Below are 18,089 nucleotides of genomic sequence, written 5' to 3' on the forward strand. Positions count from 1 at the left end.
GCCTAGAGCGGCCAACGCCCCGGCGTGCGCGACGGGTAACGCGCTGGGCCGGCCGGCGAGGTCACTTCCGGCGCTCAGTGACCGGTGTTTCCGGTAGGGCCCGGCCCAGCGGCCGGAGGCGGCAGGATGGGGCGCGGCGGGAGAGGAGAGGTGAGGGGAGGCGGAGAGGGGGGAGGCGGAGAGGGAGGGGGCGGAAAGGAAGAGGAGGGGGTGTGGGGCAGGTGGAGGGGGCAGGAGGGAAGAGGAGGGGGTGTGGGGCAGGAGGAACGGGCAGGGCAGGGGTGTGGGGCAGGTGGAGGGGGCAGGAGGAGGGGGCAGGGAGGAGGTGTGGGGCAGGAGGAAGGAGCAGGACGAAAGAGGAGGAGGTGTGGGGCAGGAGGAAGGGGCAGGACGAAAGAGGAGGAGGTGTGGGGCAGGGCAGGGGTGTGGGGCAGGAGGAAGGGGCAGAGAGGGGGTGTGGGGCAGGAGAAAGGGGCAGGGCAGAGGTGTGGGGCAGGAGAAAGGGGCAGGGCAGGGGTGTGGGGCAGGAGGAGGGGGCAGGACAAAAGAGGAGGAGGTGTGGGGCAGGAGGAGGGGGCAGGGAGGGGGTGTGGGGCAGGAGGAAGGGGCAGGGAGGGGGTGTGGGGCAGGAGGAGGGGGCAGGACGAAAGAGGAGGAGGTGTGGGGCAGGAGAAAGGGGCAGGGCAGGGGTGTGGGGCAGGAGGAGGGGGCAGGAAGGAAGAGGAGGGGCTGTGGGGCAGGAGGAAGGGGTAGGGCGGGGCTGTGGGGCAGGGGGAGGGGGCAGGGAGGGGGTGTGGGGCAGGAGGAAGGGGCAGGGCAGGGGTGTGGGGCAGGAGGAGGGGGCAGGGAGGGGGTGTGGGGCAGGAGAAAGGGGCAGGGCAGGGATGTGGGGGAGGGGGCAGGGGGGAAGAGGAGGGGGTGTGGGGCAGGAGGAGGGGGCAGGAGGGAAGAGGAGGCGGTGTGGGGCAGGAGAAGGGGAGCAGGGAGGAGGTGTGGGGCAGGAGGAGGGGGCAGGGAGGGAGTGTGGAGCAGCAGCAGGGAGCAGGGAGGGGGTGTGGGGCAGGAGGAGGGGGCAGGGGGGCAGGCAGGGAGGCAGCAGCAGCCTGGTGCCTGCCTGCTGGCCGTCAGAGAGGCCACACAGACGCTGTCTCAACCGGCAGGCTGCTCCCGGCACTGCTGCCTAGCCCCGCGCCCACATTCTCCGGCTCCTTGACCATGGTGTCCGTCACGATGGGTAAGGGACATTTCCCTCCCTGCGAGTGTTCCCGCTGCCCCCCTCTCCCCTCCACTATCCAACATCACCCTAAATTGCTCTAAAACCCCGCAAATTGTGTATTTTCATTTGGCAGACCATCTCCTCCCCTCACCCCCACTACCATCCCAGGAGTCGTTTTCCTCCCGATCCCATTAATCGCATGACAACAGCTGTGAATGCCTGGAATGAGCCTCTTGGCCAGCGCCTGCTGACATCCAGGCAACCTCCCCACCTCCTTTTCCATATCCACTTAGTTTTTCCTTTTCCATGGCTTTTTTTCAGCGACATCCGAATGGATTCAGTTTTTCAAAGAAGCTGGCATCCCCCCGGGCCCTGCCGTCAACTACGCTGTCATGTTTGTGGATAACAGGTGAGGTCACCAATGAGGCAGTGCATTTTTATCACATCACAGGGGGAAAATAGCACTGAAATGTTCCCCCAGTGAGGGGGAAGGAAGGAATTAACCGATTATCTCACTCCTTAATTAGTTACGTTAGTTATTCATCTGCACTGAGCTTCTTTTTCATTACTAGTGCTGTTTCCATGAGGGCGTTGGTGTCCGAACCCAGGTTGGGGATATCATGGTGCACCTTACTCAAGGCTTAATTAATCAGAGCCTATGACAAAGGGAGACCTCACTAAGCCAAGTCTTCCCTTGCTGCAGGATCCAGAAGAACATGTTGATGGATCTGAACAAGGAGATCATGAATGAGCTGGGCATCACAGTGGTGGGAGACATCATCGCCATTCTCAAACACGCCAAAATTGTGTACAGGCAGGTATGGTGAAGCCTCGCTGGCACAGGTTAAGCCTCACCAGCTCATTTAGCAGCAAAGTTTTGCCTCAAGGATCCTCGTTCGCCTCAGAACAGCCCAAGGGAAAACCATCCTCCGTGTTTTTTTCCTTCAGGAGATGTGCAAGGCGGCCACTGAATTGCTCTGCCCCAGCTCCCCCAACATTCAAGCCGAGCTGCGCCGCAATGCCAACAGTGGTGAGCGCAGGCAAGGGGTTTCTGGGAGATTAAATACCCTCACCTGAAATGAGGTGCACTAATTGTCTTGAAATAAAGGGCTGAAACAATGGCTGCCTTCCCCACAATCCTGGGGAAGGACCACTCTAATTTAGCTGACAAGACGGATGCTTGTCACACTCACCAAAGCTCCTCGGGGTTTAAAATGTCTCCCTCACTGTGCCGTCCTCCTCTTCCAGCTGCCAGCCGGATGATTGCCAACAGCCTGAGCAGAGACTCACCTCCCGCCACCCCACTTCGACAACGGCCCCACACCTCCAAAATCTCTGTCACCGTCTCCAACAAACTGGCCTCTGCGAAGGCAGGTAGGGAGGGCAACAGATCCCAGCAAAAACAATGTCGAGTTGCTTTTTCCTTTCTGTTCCATGTTAAACCCCCCCAGCCAAATTTTACAGCTGCTTTGGATCCAGCTACGGGTTTTTTGAGCTAATCACATAACATCCTTGTCTCTGAAGTGGAGAGACGTGGATTTGAGGAGTGGAACCCCTCAGTGGGTAAGGAATTGAACAGATGGTCTCACTCCAGCTCCACATCTGGGTGAAGACAGGTGATGAGCAAGGTCCCTCAGGGATCTGTACTGGGACCAATTATGATTTAGCATCTTCGTTGGGGACAGGAACAGCAGGATTGAATGCACCTGCAGCCAGTTTGGGGGTAACCCCAAGCTGATTGGCGAGGGTTGATGCTCCAGAGGGAAGGGATCCATCCAGAGGAACTATGACAGACTGGAGAGAGGGGGCCCATGCCAACTCGTGAAGGCCGAGTGCAAGGTCCTACATGAGCGAGTCTAGAGGAGGCCACAACAGTGATTGGGGTGGGACTGGAGCACCTCCCATACGAGGACAAGCAGAGAGAGTTAGGGTGGTTCAGCCTGGAGAGAAGGCTCCAGGGAGACCTTAAGCAGCCTTGCAGTGCTTGCAGGGGGCTACAGGAAAAGCAGGGGGGCTCTTTATCAGAGGGAGTAGAGACAGGACAAGGGAGAACAGTGTTAAACCGGAAGAGGGGAGATTTTCGTTAGAAATTCTTGACAGTCAGGGTGGTGGGGCACAGGAACAGGCTGCCTAGAGAAGCTGTGGATGCCCCCACGCTGGGGATGTTCAAGGCCAGCTGGGACTGGGCTGGAAGCAACTTGGTCTAGTGGGAGATGTCCCTGCCCACAGCAAGGGGTGGATGGTCTTGTCGTGGTTTAACCCCAACCAGCAACTAAGCACCACGCAGCCGCTCACTCACTCCCCGCCATCCAGTGGGATGGGGGAGAAAATCGGGAAAAAGAAGTAAAACTCCTGGGTTGAGATAAGAACGGTTTAATAGAACAGAAAAGAAGAAACTAATAATGATAATGATAACACTAATAAAATGACAACAGTAGTAATAAAAGGATTGGAATGTACAAATGATGCTCAGGGCAATTGCTCACCACCCGCCAACCAACACCCAGCTAGTCCCCGAGCGGCGATTCCCTCCCCCCACTCCCCAGTTCCTATACTAGATGTGCCATGCCATGGTATGGAATATTCCTTTGGCCAGTTTGGGTCAGCTGCCCTGGCTGTGTCCTGTGCCAGCTTCTTGGGCCCCTCCAGCTTTCTCGCTGGCTGGGCATGAGAAGCTGAAAAATCCTTGACTATAGTCTAAACATTACTTAGCAACAACTGCAAACATCAGTGTTATCAACATTCTTCACATACTGAACTCAAAACATAGCACTGTACCAGCTACTAGGAAGACAGTTAACTCTATCTCAGCTGAAACCAGGACAGGTCTTTAAAGCCCCTTCCAGCCCAAACAATTCTGTGATTTTGTGGTTGGGAGTAGCTAGGCACAGTGGGGGAGTGTGCTCACAGAGCCCCAGTGCTGCGGGAGATCTGTTAGTGCTGAAGCAGTCAGTTTCAGAGATCACTCGAGCCTGGGATTGTGCCCAAGCACTCATAAAATCCTTCTACCCCCTAATCCTTGTTGTAACAAGGGCTCTTGATTTGCTCTTCCTTTGTCCCACCAGGTTTATGTGACGCGGCAGATGAAAATCCAACGACCCCAGTAAAACGCCGCCGGGTGACGGCAGAAATGGAAGGGAAATACATCATTAACATGCCCAAGGGCACCACGCCGAGGACAAAGAAAATCCTGGAGCAGCAAGCGGCCAAAGGTACCAGCGGAGGATTTTGATCTTCATTTTCTCTTCCAGAAGCCCGGTTTAGTCCCAATTTAGCCCATCATTACAAATCCCCCTAGAATTTTTATATCCAGAGAGTTACTGGGTAGAAGCTATGTTATTCCAAGGATATATTTACTCACTGCAAGCCGTAAAGGTTCTGCTCAAGTCCATTTAAGTCTTAGGAAGAAGGGGGCAGGTGGCTGTTTGCACGCTTTTATTGAGTGGATTTTATTTTGCCGGGTGCCCTGACAGTAGGATGGGGCTGAAAGGCCACAAGCCCTCAGCACTGACCCAATGTAGCTTCATTTTCCGGGGAAACCTCAAAAAAAACACATTTTCTTGAAAACTGCAGGTCCGCAGAGGACATCTGTCTTTGACCGCCTGGGAGCCGAGGCAAAAGCGGACGCAACCACAGGAGGCAAGGTGAGAGGACACGGGTTTTCAGCTGCAGGAGCATTCCGCTGTCACTCGCAGCAGCTGTGCCAAACTCCACTGAGATACTCACATGAGGGTCCTCTCCCCGAAGATTATTTTGGGGTTCACAGCAGCTCGCTTACCGCAGAGGGGCTGAAGGAACCTTGAAATAACCAGAAAATGGTGGGGAAACACCAGGGAAAAGCAGGATGGAGCCACGGAAGGCAAGCAGATCCCCAGTCTCTGGGTGATCCCCATCTGCGCTTCTATTTTGACCCCTTTAATGGTGGTTACAGGAGGTTTTTTCTCTCCTCTGGAGGCAAAATGCTCTTTATTTGGGGATACAGGCGATTTTTTCTCTCCTCTGGGGGTGAAAACCTCAGGGTGGAAGTCTCAGGGTGTAAAACAAGTTGCAGACTCAGGCCCTCAAGAAAAATAAGAGGGAATATGATTTTATGGGTGATTTATAGACCTGTTTTGTAGCCTAATCATTAATTTAATTGCTGCAGGCAGTGTTTTGCACCATTACACCTCAAAATCCTTCACGGACGAGGCCAGTATCCATCTTGCCTCTGTGACAGTGGCAGAATTTGGGGGACGAAGGGGAAGGGGAACATAAATCAAGCACCCAAAATGGGGGTGCGGGTGCTGACGGGCTACCCTGCCTTGTCTCCCAGCCCACAGGGGTCTTCAGCAGACTGGGTGACACCTTGGGGACCGATGGGGACAAAGCCACTGAGAGTGATGATGACTGCTCTGTTCTCCAGTACGCCGGCGTCCTAAAAAAACTCGCCAAACCTCCCCGTAAGGAAAGCACTGAGCTGGGAGGGACCATCAAGGCGAAAGCCACCAGTTCAGAAGCCAAACCGGTCACTGTCACTGCCGCCATCCAGCAGCTTGGTCATAGGAACGCCACCGGTATCCGTATGGCGGCAAAACCACAACCGGCGGCATCCAAAATTGGCGGCATCAGTATTGCTACGATGCCAGTCGAAGCCCAGGATGGCAATGTCACCAGCACAAAGGATAAAAGCGAACCCGAATTTCGGGTGACGATCAAAAGGACCTGGGGGTGCGGGAAGGTGAGCAGCACCAGCGAGATCCCCGGTGCTCAGATGGACAGCGCCGGCACTGTTAGCGTCTTTAAACGGCTGGGGAAGAAACCGGATTGATCCCACGATGCTTCTTCCCGCACGGTTTTCTGCTTGTGTGCTTCCCTCCTGATGGTCACGCGCTGTCCGCCATCCCATTTATTCACCCTCAAGAACCGGCAGAGTCTCATCCTGCCTTCCTCCTTGCTAATCCCACGGGGAAACAATGCTAATCCCACAGGGAGACACTTAATCCCATGGGGAAAGGCTTAATTCCATAGGGAAACACTAATCCCACAGGAAAACAGGAGAGAAGAGGGGGAAAAGCCCTCCCTGCCAGATTTCCTGTCTGCTGGGCATCCCTGCCTGCCCTGGCCCACAAAGCCGGCGGGTACAAGGCCAAATCGTTCTCCATCTCCTACCAGCATCAAAACCTCTTCCCTGCTGCCCCCACCCCCCCCTTTTTCCCTTCTCTGCAGGTTCTTTCCTGTATTTAGGAGTTCGGACCTGGAGAACTCCATAGAGAGGGGGTTTTTTTCCCTATATTTTCTGTTTTTTTCCTCTGGAGGGTTTTTTTCCCTACATTTAGGAACTTGCACCAAAGTGACTCCATAAATAATCATTACAGAGTGGCAGCTTGCTGCGGGGATCCTTAATTTTTAAGGATTTCAGAGCAGCCTCCAAAAAGAAAGCCCGGAAAACAAAAGCTTAAAAAAAAATCCTTGGGGGCTCAAAAAATCCCCAAATTGCCTTGTTTTAAGCGACACCTTCAATGTGCCGCTCGCAGTTTTCAGCTCAAGCTCATCCCAATGTGAAACCTTAAATGGACACCGTGAGGGTTTACAGAAATTATTTATTTCCCCCAAAATTTGTTTCCCCCAAAATTTATTTTCAACAGCGTCACGCGGTTGCCTTCACCCTGCGCCTGTCCAGCATTGCTGCAAACCCTGAAAAGACATTTTTTTCTCCCCAAAATAAAGACAGCAGGGTGGAGGCAGCTGCGTGGCGAGTCAGGGCCATAACAGTGAGTCTTTTTAATAAGAAAAACGACTAATTTCTTTATTTTACCCTATTTTGGGAGGTTTTCTTTGCGCTTCGGGCGTTGTTTGGTGTGTGAAAATGAGTGGGTCTTCCCAATTTTTGGCTTTCTACATCGCCCGCCAGCCCGCGGGGGAGCTTTTTGCAATAAAGCGTGGAAATAGCTCTGTTTGGTGTCAGTTGAGCCCCCCAGTCTGTGGCCAGGAACACCCCCACCACCACCACCCCCCCCAAAACCCACCTCAGGGTGCTGAGACTGGAGCAGCTCGTTGCACCCACGGGTGGGTGGTGTGCACCCAGGGGTGGGGATGCCCACGCCTTGTGGGCATCAAGCACGCATCATTCCCATGCTCCTCGGCCGTGCGTGGGTAGTCATATAGAGTAGTTATTCCACTATATTTAAATGTATGCAAATGAGCGGAAGCGGGAGGTGTTTCTACCCCCTGCGGGCGGGGTGGGCGCCGCAGGGCGGCAGGCGCATGCGCGCTGGGAGGCGGGGCAGCCCCGCCCCCTGCGCGCAGGCGCGCTGCCCCCGCGACGCATGCGCAGTCGGAGGCGGCGGCGCGGCGCATGCGCATTACGGACCCGGGGCAGGCGAGCGGGGTCTTTCCCTCTCCGTCCCCCCCCCCCTCCCCTCGACACCTCCCCCGCCCACCCTCCTCCCCGTCCGTCTCCGCTTCCTGCGTGCGTGGGCCCGGAGCGGGCGGGGCTTCCGGGAGCGCGGGCGCCGTCGGGGTTGATAAGGCGGAACGGGGAGGGGGGGGGGGGGGGGAGCCCCACCGCTACCGGGATGAGCGACGGCAGCCGGCCGGGCCTGAGGCGTCCATGACAGGTGAGGCGCCGGCCCTGCTTCCCCACCACCACCACCACCACCCCGCGTCGCGCAATGGGCTCGCCCGTCCCCTGCTGGGCGCCGCGTGGAACGCACCACCCGCGCCCCTTCACCAGGGGTGCGCGGCGCCGCCCCCCTGCCCCCCTCCCAGCGCCGCGTAATGGACCCGTCCGTCTCCTGAGGGGCGCCGCGGGGACCGCAGCACCCGTGAAGTGGGCGGGGGGGGGGACGGGCGGGGGGCGAGAGCGCCCCCCCCCATGGCCCCGCGATGCGCCCTCCCGCCGCGGGGCGGGCGATGCTACGGGGAGTGAACCACTCGCCGCTAGGCGGGGGGGGAATGCAGTGGGGGGCTAAGCTGGGCTGGGGTGGCCTTACAGTAGGGGGGGCTCTGTCCTAGGGGTGGTTGTATTGGGGAGTCTGTGCAGGCTAGGGGGGCCTGAAATGTGGGTCCAAGGCAGGCTTGGGGGGCCTGTCCTACGGGCCTGAGATGGGGGTGACTGGTAGATTGGGGGGGTGCCTGTCCCAGGGGCCTGAGCTGGGGGGCCCTGGCAGTCCTGGGGGTGGTCTTGGCAGGTTTGGGGGGGGATGTTTATCCAGGCAGATGACATGGGGGCCCAGTCCTAGGGCCCTGGCAGGCTTGGTGGGGGAGTAGGTGGGGCTGGCAGTCTTTTGGGGGACTGAGGTGGAGGGCTCAGGCAGGCTTGGGGGGGGGGCTGTCCTAGGGGTTTGATGTGGGGGGCCCCTGGCAGGCTGGGGGGGCTGTACTAGGACCTGGCAGGCTTGGAGGGCCCTGTCCCAAGGGGCTGAGGTGGGGGGGCTTGGAGGGCTCCTTGTGGGCCTCTGGGGTTTGGGGGTTGTCTTTTGCCTGGGGGGGGGGGGGGCTTTGCCATGGGAGAACAGGATCTGGGGGCTCTCTGCAGATTGAGGCACCTCTGCTGGGTAGGGAGGCTGTGCTGGGACACCACCACCACCACCACCCCCAGTATTCTCCCCCAGGGAGGAGCAGCAGCAGTGGGGGACCCAGCCACCCCCTGAGCAAGCCTGCCCAAGTACTTTGCCCCCACATAAGTAAGTAATAACTGCAGCCTCCTGCCTGCCTCTGCAGCCCGGGGGGGTACCTGGCACCCAACCCCCCCCTGCCCCTCTGGAGGAGCGGGCTCGGGCTGTGTTGTCTCTGCGGCTTTCGGCACCAACACCTTTCAGACCTTCTCTGAAAGCTCCTCACCGCTCTTCCCCGGGACAGGATGCACGCCACCACACTTTGAGATCCAAATCTTTTACGGCGCCACTTCACAGCTGGTTTAAAGTTTCTTGAGCGCGCCTGAAATGGGTCTTTCTTGGTGTGTTTTTTAATCGCTGCTTTTCAGTGCATGCCTGGAAACCGCTTTCATGGCGTCTGTGGGGCTGTCAGGATCCCTTGATGGCATATACAGTCCCCATCCATCATCAGAAATAACCATAACAATCAGGGCTCAGAGAACGTGTCTTAACGACCGCTGCTTGTTCCCGCTCTTCGTTAGCTGTCAGGATCATATTAAAAATCCTCCAGTGCCTTCAAGGACGAGAACGGGACCATGATGGGGTTTGATGCTTCAAGCTGCTGGTGATTCCTGAATCGCAATTCTCCCACTGTCGTAATTATCCTTAAACACACCGAAAAAACAACAATTTGTTGGTTTTTTTTAAACCAACACCGTGTGGTTTTTTCATATTGCTGTTGAAAGAAGACTCGGTGTTGGCTGGGAGAAGTCCACAGGCTGTGGGTTTGAGAGCCTCGCTGTCCTGTGCTTTGCACAAAAATATAATCAAAGGCCAAGGCTTCAATCAATTGAAGGCTTTTACTTGCAGCTAGGATAATTAGCACAGCATAGAAACAAGCCCTGGATGTGAACGAGCCCAGACCTCACCGAAAAGATCTTTGTTCCACCACTGGGTTCGAAGGCTCGTTGCATCCTGGCTGTGTTTTACCCACCTCCGATCCTGTGGATGCGCTGGCATCTCTCTGCTGTGCTGAAGTGTCGCCGCAGGATGAGCCAATCCAAAATCCTGCAACCTTCATCCCTATCAAATCACTCATTTAGGGGCTGTTTTTCATAATTTGGGGGATTTTTTTATTAAAGCCTCTTGTGCATCTTTTGCATCTGTGGTCCGGATCCCTTGTGGGACACTTGCAGCAGGCTCAACCTCTCCAGGCCAGCTCTGAAATTAATTAGAGCCCTTTTCTGCAGCAAGCTTTTTATTTCCTTTTTAATTAACATCAATGAGCTCTTTGCCAGAGCCCGTCTAGGAGCAGATCCATCTGGAGATCCACCCTTCAGCAGCTGGAGAAGCAGTAGCTCCATGCGCTGCAAGGTCCTGCCTGTATTTATTCTGCCTGAATTGGCTGGCTGCCTGCCCTGCCTCCTTGCCTACTGCTGGGCAAGTGGAGGAGCCTCGGGGGTGAGCGGAGTCCCCAAAATCCTCCTCCCCGTCTGGGATTGCAGGAGCATCCCAGGATGCTCATGGGGCAGGGGGTTCCCATTGGGAAGGCATGGGCAGATTTACTTGAGCAAGGAACAGAAATTATTTCCCTTCCGCCTGCCATGCTTCTCTTTGGAAAACCCCTCGTCCCTGTAGCAGAGGGAGCTTTAAAAGTGAGTTGAGAGGTTTTAAAACGAGGCTGGAGGCTTGGGAGTTAGGCAGGTGCTGGAACTGATCCACAGGGATTGGAAGGGAGTGGGAGCTCTCATCGGGATAACACTGTGTCCAGGGAATTCATCTCAGGCTGCTCCGGCTCTTGTCTTGCTTTGGATGCAGCTGGAAAACCCAAACCCTTGCGCCTGGCCGCACATTTATGGGGCTGGGTTTTATGGCAGGGGATGGCGGGGGCAACGAGCCCAAGGTGACTTTGGGGAAACCCAAGGTGGGGACAATCCCCTCCAGCCACTGCTGGGACGTGGCACGTCCCCTTGTCCTGCTGCCTCCCATCGCCCAGCACAGTGGGATTTTGGAACCCAGGGAGTTAATCCTGTCAGGTGACTCCGATTAATTTTTCTCTAGCTGTTTGTTTTGCAAGGGACTGTGCTCCCCCCCGTGCTTGTCCAACCCTCCCAAGGTTTTTTTAATCCCGTGTTGTGTGGCAGCCAGGTAAAGGGACAATGCCAACAAACCTGCTCTATCCCAGCATCTCCAGATTTGCAAGGCCTCCATGCTGATTTTTAATTTTGGGGGTGGGGGTTTTTTTTGAGAAACTGGTGCAGCGGAGGAGTTTTTAATCAGCATGTGGGGGTGGCTTTGTGCTGAAACTGGCTGCCTCCCCTCGAGAGAGGGGAAAGAAGAGCGTCAGGAACTTTGACGGCTTTCCTTGAGCATCTCTCTCTTCTCCCACAGGTCATCTCTGCTCTCGCCGCTCCTCCCGCTGCCCCTGGTGTTAGCCACTTCCCCAGTCTTGCGGCAGAAAGGGGGTTAGAGCCCACGGCACCACCATGAATGAAGTGTCAGTCGTGAAGGAGGGCTGGCTGCACAAGAGAGGTGAGGGAGGCGAGCCGGGGAGCCGACTCAGTGGCAGTGGCATACCTCCAAGGCTGGGTCGCTGTAGGGAATCTGGCACTGCAGCTGCTGCCGGGAAAGGATAGCTCCGGTTTCCAGTTACTGGCAATTTTAACCTTTCCCCAGCGCAAATGCAGGACCGTCTCTGCTTCCCTTTGCCCCAAAATGGCACGAGGCACCTTGGCACCACAGGGCATCCCAAAACCCACCAATGCTTTCCTGCTTCAGCTTTCTCCTGCTCCTCGCTCAACGCAGCAGCTCTCCCAGCAATCAGCAACACCACTTCACTAGCATTCGGTCTGTGCCACAAGCAAATCCTCCAGCAGCATCATTCTTAATTGCTTGCCGCATTGGGAAGCTGGAGGACGATCCTAACATCTCTTCGCAGACAGTCTAACCCAGTTTGCCAAGCCACCTGCTGCAGTGGCCCTGCAGTGAGACCCCCAACCAGCCCCTTTATTTTTAGCCCTACAGGGGGAATGTTGCAGCATTGTAGCAGCTGCACACATGGGGGTTTATTTTTAGACCCATTGATGGTGGTTCTTATTTTTCCTTCCCTTGCTGAGGGCAATTTGCAAGGGGACCAGGCATGAAAGCCATCTGCCTCCAGCCACCTTTCTCCTACTGGCAGCCCAGCTGGATCCTTGTGTCCAGCAGGTTCATGGATTCCTCCTTCTGGACGAATATAGCTGGAGAGAGGGAAGCCAGGGCCTCTCTCTGATGCTATTTCTTTATCCAGAGCTGCTGAGTCTGCTTTGGGTCAATTTTGGAGCTGCCAGGGGAAGCATGAAGCTTTTTTGTGCTGTGTTACCTCAGATCAAGCATGTTTCAGGCTAACCTGCTGCTCGCACCTCTCCTAAATAACACCAGCTGGCTGCTTTTTGCAGGAGCTTCTCTGAAGCAGCTCCTAGAAAACAGCCGGAAGAAAAATATCCACTTATTTTTCTGTCTATGAGGGGTCTTTCTGCCATTTAATTTTCCACCTCAGCAGTGGGACCCACTACAAGGGGTCCTTCCCTGAAAACCCCTGCACCACCCCCTGTGCCCCCCTCTTTCTTGCAGGGGAATACATCAAAACATGGCGACCCCGGTATTTCCTGCTGAAAAGTGATGGCTCCTTCATTGGCTACAAGGAACGGCCAGAGACATCCGACCACAGCTTGCCGCCTCTGAATAACTTCTCCGTGGCAGGTATGTTGGCACATGTGGCTTCAGGGCTGTCCATGGTTACAAGCCAGTGTTGGGCAGGGTGTCCTCATCACTGATGCTGTTAGGGAAGATTTTGGGTTGAGGATATTTGATCCCAAACCATCCTCTTCCCTTTTTTTACACAGAGTGCCAGCTGATGAAGACTGAGCGGCCTCGGCCCAACACCTTTGTCATCCGATGCTTGCAGTGGACAACAGTCATTGAGAGGACTTTCCATGTGGACTCTCCTGAAGAGCGGTAGGCATGCGGGATGGCCCCTTCCTTTGGGAGTCCTGGATAAATAGCACATTGTGTTGATCCTAGCTGCAGGAGAACCCCAAAATCTCTCAGCTACGATTCCCATCTGCCTGCAAAGGCTGGAGGGGCAGGCACAGCCCCCTGTGGTGATCCTCAGCACCTCCTTGTGTCATCAATCCCCTTTTTCTCCATAGTGAGGAGTGGATGCGAGCTATCCAGACAGTAGCAAACAGCCTGAAGAACCAGGAACCAGAGACGGACACAATGGATTACAAGTGCGGATCTCCTAATGACAGCACCGGTGCTGAGGAGATGGAGGTGGCTGTCAGCAAAACCCGCACCAAGGCTGTAAGTCACCCCCAGTGCAGCACCATCTCTTGCCGCAAGCAGGATTGTGGTGGATTGGGACTGCCAAGTGATGAGGGATTATGGGATAAACCTCATCCCCATGGTGTCTGCTGTCACCAGGATAATGGCGGGTGAAATAGCTCAGAAGACCCTTTCCCATCCTGGATCCCGCTTGCCCACACTGCGAATTCTCACCTCCATCTCCCCGTTTCTCCCCAGACCATGAATGATTTTGATTACCTGAAGCTCCTGGGAAAGGGTACTTTTGGCAAAGTCATCTTGGTGCGGGAAAAGGCCACTGGCCGCTATTATGCCATGAAGATCCTACGGAAAGAGGTCATCATTGCAAAAGTAAGTGCCAAACCCCAGTGGAGGGTGAGGGGAGCTGGCAGGGCTTAGGGGATCACAGAATCATAAAATAGTTCGGGTTGGAAGGGACCTTTAAAGGTCATGTAGTCCAAACCCCCAGATGTTGGGAGGGCTTTCAAAACGTGCCTCCAAAGCTGCCAAGCAATGGCCAGCTCCTGCTGTGCTCTAAATGCTGGGGGATTCCAGGAGTTACCCTTATTTTAAAACTCCAGGTGTGTGTTGTAACGCACAGTTGGGTGACATCGTGGGATCCACTCACTTGCCTCTCTCAGGGGATGCAGTGCAGCCACATCCTCCTCCAGACAATCCGGCCAATGAACCCTTTGCCCCATGGGGACAAAAGCGGGGCAGAGGTTGGCGCTTGGAGCTCCCATCCTTGGGTTTTTTTCTGGGAATAGTTGGCAGCCATGAAAAATCTCTGATTTTTCAGAAACAATGGGAGATAAATGGCACTTAATTTCTCCTCCCTTTGCAGGATGAGGTGGCGCACACTGTTACAGAGAGCCGGGTACTGCAGAACACCAGGCACCCCTTCCTTACTGTAAGTACAGCTGGTGGTAGTGAGGGAGCAAAGGGGCAGCACGCTGGGATGCCCAGCACGCCCCAGAACAACTGGTCCCTTCCCCTTACTACCTTCTCTGGAAGCATTGGAGCCACACAGCTTCTCTAAGACCTTTTTTTCCCCCTCTTGCAGGCGCTGAAATACGCCTTTCAGACAAACGACCGGCTGTGCTTTGTCATGGAGTACGCCAATGGTGGAGAGGTGGGAGCTTAAGACCCAATGCTCTCCTCAGGGCTTGGAAGGATCTTGTCCGCATGTCAAATCGCTGTTTTCAGCTCATTGGTGGATAATTTATTCCACAATCTCCCCTCAGCACATGTTTTGGGAGGTAGAGCACGTGGCTTTCCTCTTGCCCAAGCTTTTCTGGCTCTTTGCTCGCCTGTCTCATGCTTGATATCACAGCAAGGCCATTGCATGCATGAAACAACTGTCCAGGGCCCCCAGAGACCTCTTCCTCGTCACCTGGGGAGCTGTGGAACCACAGCACCTCCAGCTATCACTGGCTCTGTTATCTTCCAGCCTGTCCTGGTGCCCAGCTTTGTTTCTTCAACCCAACGTACTTTCCTTGCAAGGGGGAACACAGCCAATGGCACAGCCCCTCTTGCAGGCAATGCACGGCAGCGTTTTTCCCCCAGCCTGTGCTGGCAGAGTGGAGGCTGTCAATATTTTGATCACTCAAGGCGAGGAGCTTAGGACACATATGACCGCATTAGCTGCGTGCTGAGAGCGATTAACGTGAGTTTCAGTGGGGTTTTTTTAAGCACTTTTTGATCAGCTGGTTTGTTTTTTTTTTTCTTAAGCTGTTTTTCCACCTCTCGAGAGAACGTGTCTTCACAGAAGACCGAGCCCGTTTCTACGGTGCAGAAATAGTCTCTGCACTGGAGTACCTGCACTCCCGGGACGTGGTGTACAGGGACATTAAGGTACTAACCTGGCGACAGCAGCATCCATAAGCAGTGCCTTCACCCCATCTTAGCACCAGTGCAATTTTCATCTTCCTGGGCTGGTGTTTGGGGGTGTGGAGTCACTCCCAGCTCTCCTAAAAATCACCCTGATGGGCCTCAAAAGGTTTCAGCTGGCAGAGCATTGCACTCAGTTGATGCGAGCCCTTTCCCCACTCGCGCTTATTGTGGGTGGCGAAGAACTGCTCTCCGCCTGGGGCTGGGGATGTTTTCACACACATTGTTGCAGGAGGGAGGGTGGGAGCTCGGGTTCAGCAGAAGAGAGCATGAACTGGCCCTGTGGGGAGGTGTCACCCTCATCCCCGTTACGCGGCAATGATGGATTGAGACCCCAACCATCCGATGGAGCCTTTTGGGGAGCAGCGTCCCACTCCCATGCTCCCAACTTCGCTCAGCTCCAAACCTTTTCTCCCACCTGTCTGTTTTCAGCTGGAAAACCTCATGCTGGACAAAGACGGCCACATCAAAATCACTGACTTTGGGCTCTGCAAGGAAGGCATCACAGATGGAGCCACCATGAAGACTTTCTGTGGCACTCCCGAGTACCTGGCTCCGGAGGTACTTAAAGCATTCCCACAGCCAGGCTTTCCTTGAAACTCTTATGCCAAAGAGGTTTTTCTGTGGAGGCTATTCCCAAAGTCCAAGATGGCAGTGGTTCAGCGGGGGCTTTTTCCAAACACTTGGGTTGCAGGAGGGGTTGTATCTAGAATGGATTTCCCTTCTCCCTCCTTGTGTTGCTGCCTGGTTCTTTGGCCTCATCGACACCATCCTCTCCGTGTTCCCTCATGTAGGTCCTGGAGGACAATGATTACGGCCGCGCCGTGGACTGGTGGGGTCTGGGCGTCGTCATGTATGAGATGATGTGCGGTCGCCTCCCCTTCTACAACCAGGACCACGAACGTCTCTTCGAGCTGATCCTCATGGAGGAGATTCGCTTCCCTCGTACCCTCAGCCCTGAGGCCAAATCCTTGCTGGCCGGGCTGCTCAAGAAGGATCCGAAACAAAGGTGAGGGCCCACTGGGGATGGACGGGGGGAACCGCAGCACTGCTGGCGGTTCTGGACATGCCTCTCTGTGTCTGCAGGCTCGGCGGAGGTCCCAGCGATGCCAAGGAGGTGATGGAGCATCGCTTCTTCGCCCCCATCAACTGGCAGGACGTGGTTCAGAAGAAGGTAGGAAGGGAAGGGAGTGCTTTGAGGGGGTGAAGGGGCAGGCAGGCACTTGGCACACTGCTGGCGAGCAAATTTCTCCTGTTCTCTATCAGCTGGTCCCGCCATTCAAGCCCCAAGTGACGTCTGAGATCGACACACGGTATTTCGATGACGAGTTCACCGCCCAGTCCATCACCATCACCCCACCGGATCGCTGTGAGTGCCAGTGCTGCCAAGAAATGGGAACCCCCTTTGTCACCTATACACCTTCCTCTCATGCAACCTCATTTTCCTGTCACCATCATGGTGGTGGGTGTCACCTGAGGGGCTGGTGGCATAGCTGTCACACCTCTATAAAAGCTCAGGGTCCCTCTTGCTGCCTTGGAGAGGTCTTGGGCAGCTTTGGTGGCATCACTGCCACAGGAGGGAGCAGGGAAACTTGTGAAGACACCAGGGAGGCTTCATCAGCCTGTCCCTCACCCTCAAACCCTTTTCTGTCCCTGGCTTTGCAGATGACAACATGGGCTCCCTGGAGAATGACCAGCGGACGCACTTCCCCCAGTTCTCCTACTCCGCCAGCATACGGGAGTAACCGGTAGCAGCGGGATTCAGCCTCCGAGGAGGAGGGTTTGGGGGTTCACTCACGGCGGGGGGGATTTTTCTTCCGTGCCTGGCAGAAGGGGGGCGGGAAGCTGTGGCTCACCAGCGTTGTGCCGCAGCACCTTTCAGAAGCCATACCCCTACAAAGTGCTCTTGCTCCATGGCTCCCACTGGCACCAAGCCGTGCCTCCTGCCCCTAGCCTAGGACTGCTTTGATTTTTATTATTATTTTTTAAACTTCTAGAAGTGCTCGCAGCTTTTTAAACCAACCCCCACTTCCCCACAACTGTGGCCTTGACCCCCCCCCGAAGCTCAGCCAGCCCTCCACCCAGTAAAACCCATGGCTCCCGATTGGGGAGAAGCCGTTTTGACAGCAGTAGGGAGGGAAAAACTCCCCCCCATGGCCAGGATCCAATGCTGGCTGCCCGGAGGAGGGGGAAACAATAGGGCAGGACCCCCCCCCAAGACTGTGGGGTGCATGTCTCAGCCCCTCAAATCCTCCCACCTCTGCTTTGAACTGAACCTGCAGTGACCGAAAACCAACAGTATCCCTGGATCGGCGCCTTGGCAGAGGGGAGTGCCTCGACCCTGCGGCCGGCCAGCGTGGCCCTAAGGAAAATGCGATCCTAAAAGCAATAGTTTGGCTTCTCCGGTGCCTTAAAGCCAGGAGCCGCAGTGATGCCAGGCTCAGTGACACTGGCCACATCCTCCAGCATCCTCAGTGGATGATGGCGTCGCCAGAGGTGTTGCAGAGGGACAGGGCTTTTTGCCACCACACCGGCAGCTTGGCAACCCTGGCTGCCAGTGTCGGGACTGGGTTTATTCTGGCATGCACCACTGATCCACACCCGACAGATGCTCCGTGGATGCCTTTCTGTAGAGGCCGCTGTCACCGGGGCTGTTGGCTCCAGACCCCGCCGGCATGGCACAACGCCGGTGGGACCCAGCGGTTGGGGAGCATCACCTTCACCACAGTGCCCGCACCAACAAGCCAGGCCAGTGACAAGCTGGACTTGCCACCCGGCGTCTCCTGGCGCAGCTGACACCAGGGCCACAGTTTGGAGGTAGGAATTTGGTGCCTGGTACCGCTTCCCCGCAGGGAGGAACTGAGAAAAGTTGCCGTTTCTTTCTTGGTTCCTAGTTGCCCAAATTCAGTTGAATTAATTTAAAAATACCGGAGCTGGGCGGGGGGATGAGACCCCCTCAACAAGGTGGCAGTGGCCCAGCATCCTGGGCACAGCAGCCAGCTGGCAGCTCTCACCTGCCCTCGTATTTGTACGGTACAAGCAATAAAATGGGGGGTTGTTTTTTT

General features: G+C 55.6%; 2 protein-coding genes across 2 annotated transcripts; both read left to right on the top strand.

The window, feature by feature from the left end:
• The first annotated feature begins 2 nt into the window (after positions 1-2).
• On the top strand, positions 3-7,148 carry CZH19orf47 (chromosome Z C19orf47 homolog). Its single transcript, XM_075020025.1, has 9 exons — positions 3-150; positions 1,161-1,234; positions 1,538-1,625; positions 1,920-2,034; positions 2,165-2,246; positions 2,465-2,590; positions 4,282-4,428; positions 4,790-4,860; positions 5,529-7,148. Exons 2-9 carry the CDS (start codon positions 1,216-1,218, stop codon positions 6,021-6,023), a joined length of 1,143 nt encoding a protein of 380 aa, XP_074876126.1. The 5' UTR covers positions 3-150; positions 1,161-1,215; the 3' UTR covers positions 6,024-7,148.
• A 418-nt stretch (positions 7,149-7,566) lies between these two features.
• On the top strand, positions 7,567-18,087 carry AKT2 (AKT serine/threonine kinase 2). Its single transcript, XM_075021606.1, has 14 exons — positions 7,567-7,812; positions 11,182-11,322; positions 12,403-12,531; positions 12,675-12,786; positions 12,981-13,134; positions 13,354-13,485; positions 13,979-14,044; positions 14,198-14,266; positions 14,866-14,988; positions 15,457-15,585; positions 15,819-16,033; positions 16,111-16,198; positions 16,291-16,393; positions 16,690-18,087. The coding sequence occupies exons 2-14, from the start codon at positions 11,277-11,279 to the stop codon at positions 16,767-16,769; spliced, it is 1,446 nt and encodes a 481-aa protein (XP_074877707.1). The 5' UTR covers positions 7,567-7,812; positions 11,182-11,276; the 3' UTR covers positions 16,770-18,087.
• The last annotated feature ends 2 nt before the right edge of the window (positions 18,088-18,089 follow it).

This window comes from Buteo buteo, chromosome Z, assembly GCF_964188355.1.
Source record: "Buteo buteo chromosome Z, bButBut1.hap1.1, whole genome shotgun sequence".
NCBI lineage: Eukaryota > Metazoa > Chordata > Aves > Accipitriformes > Accipitridae > Buteo > Buteo buteo.

What these genes read in the sequence shown, in the direction of transcription:
- CZH19orf47 (XM_075020025.1), top strand. An exon ending in GTCATGTTTGTGGATAACAG is followed by an intron (nt 1,626 to 1,919) that starts GTGAGGTCACCA and finishes CCCTTGCTGCAG; the next exon opens with GATCCAGAAGAACATGTTGA. An exon ending in GGAGCAGCAAGCGGCCAAAG is followed by an intron (nt 4,429 to 4,789) that starts GTACCAGCGGAG and finishes TGAAAACTGCAG; the next exon opens with GTCCGCAGAGGACATCTGTC.
- AKT2 (XM_075021606.1), top strand. Translation starts at nt 11,277, where the DNA reads ATGAATGAAGTGTCAGTCGTGAAGGAGGGCTGGCTGCACAAGAGAG. An exon ending in GAATAACTTCTCCGTGGCAG is followed by an intron (nt 12,532 to 12,674) that starts GTATGTTGGCAC and finishes TTTTTTACACAG; the next exon opens with AGTGCCAGCTGATGAAGACT. An exon ending in AAGAAGGATCCGAAACAAAG is followed by an intron (nt 16,034 to 16,110) that starts GTGAGGGCCCAC and finishes CTGTGTCTGCAG; the next exon opens with GCTCGGCGGAGGTCCCAGCG.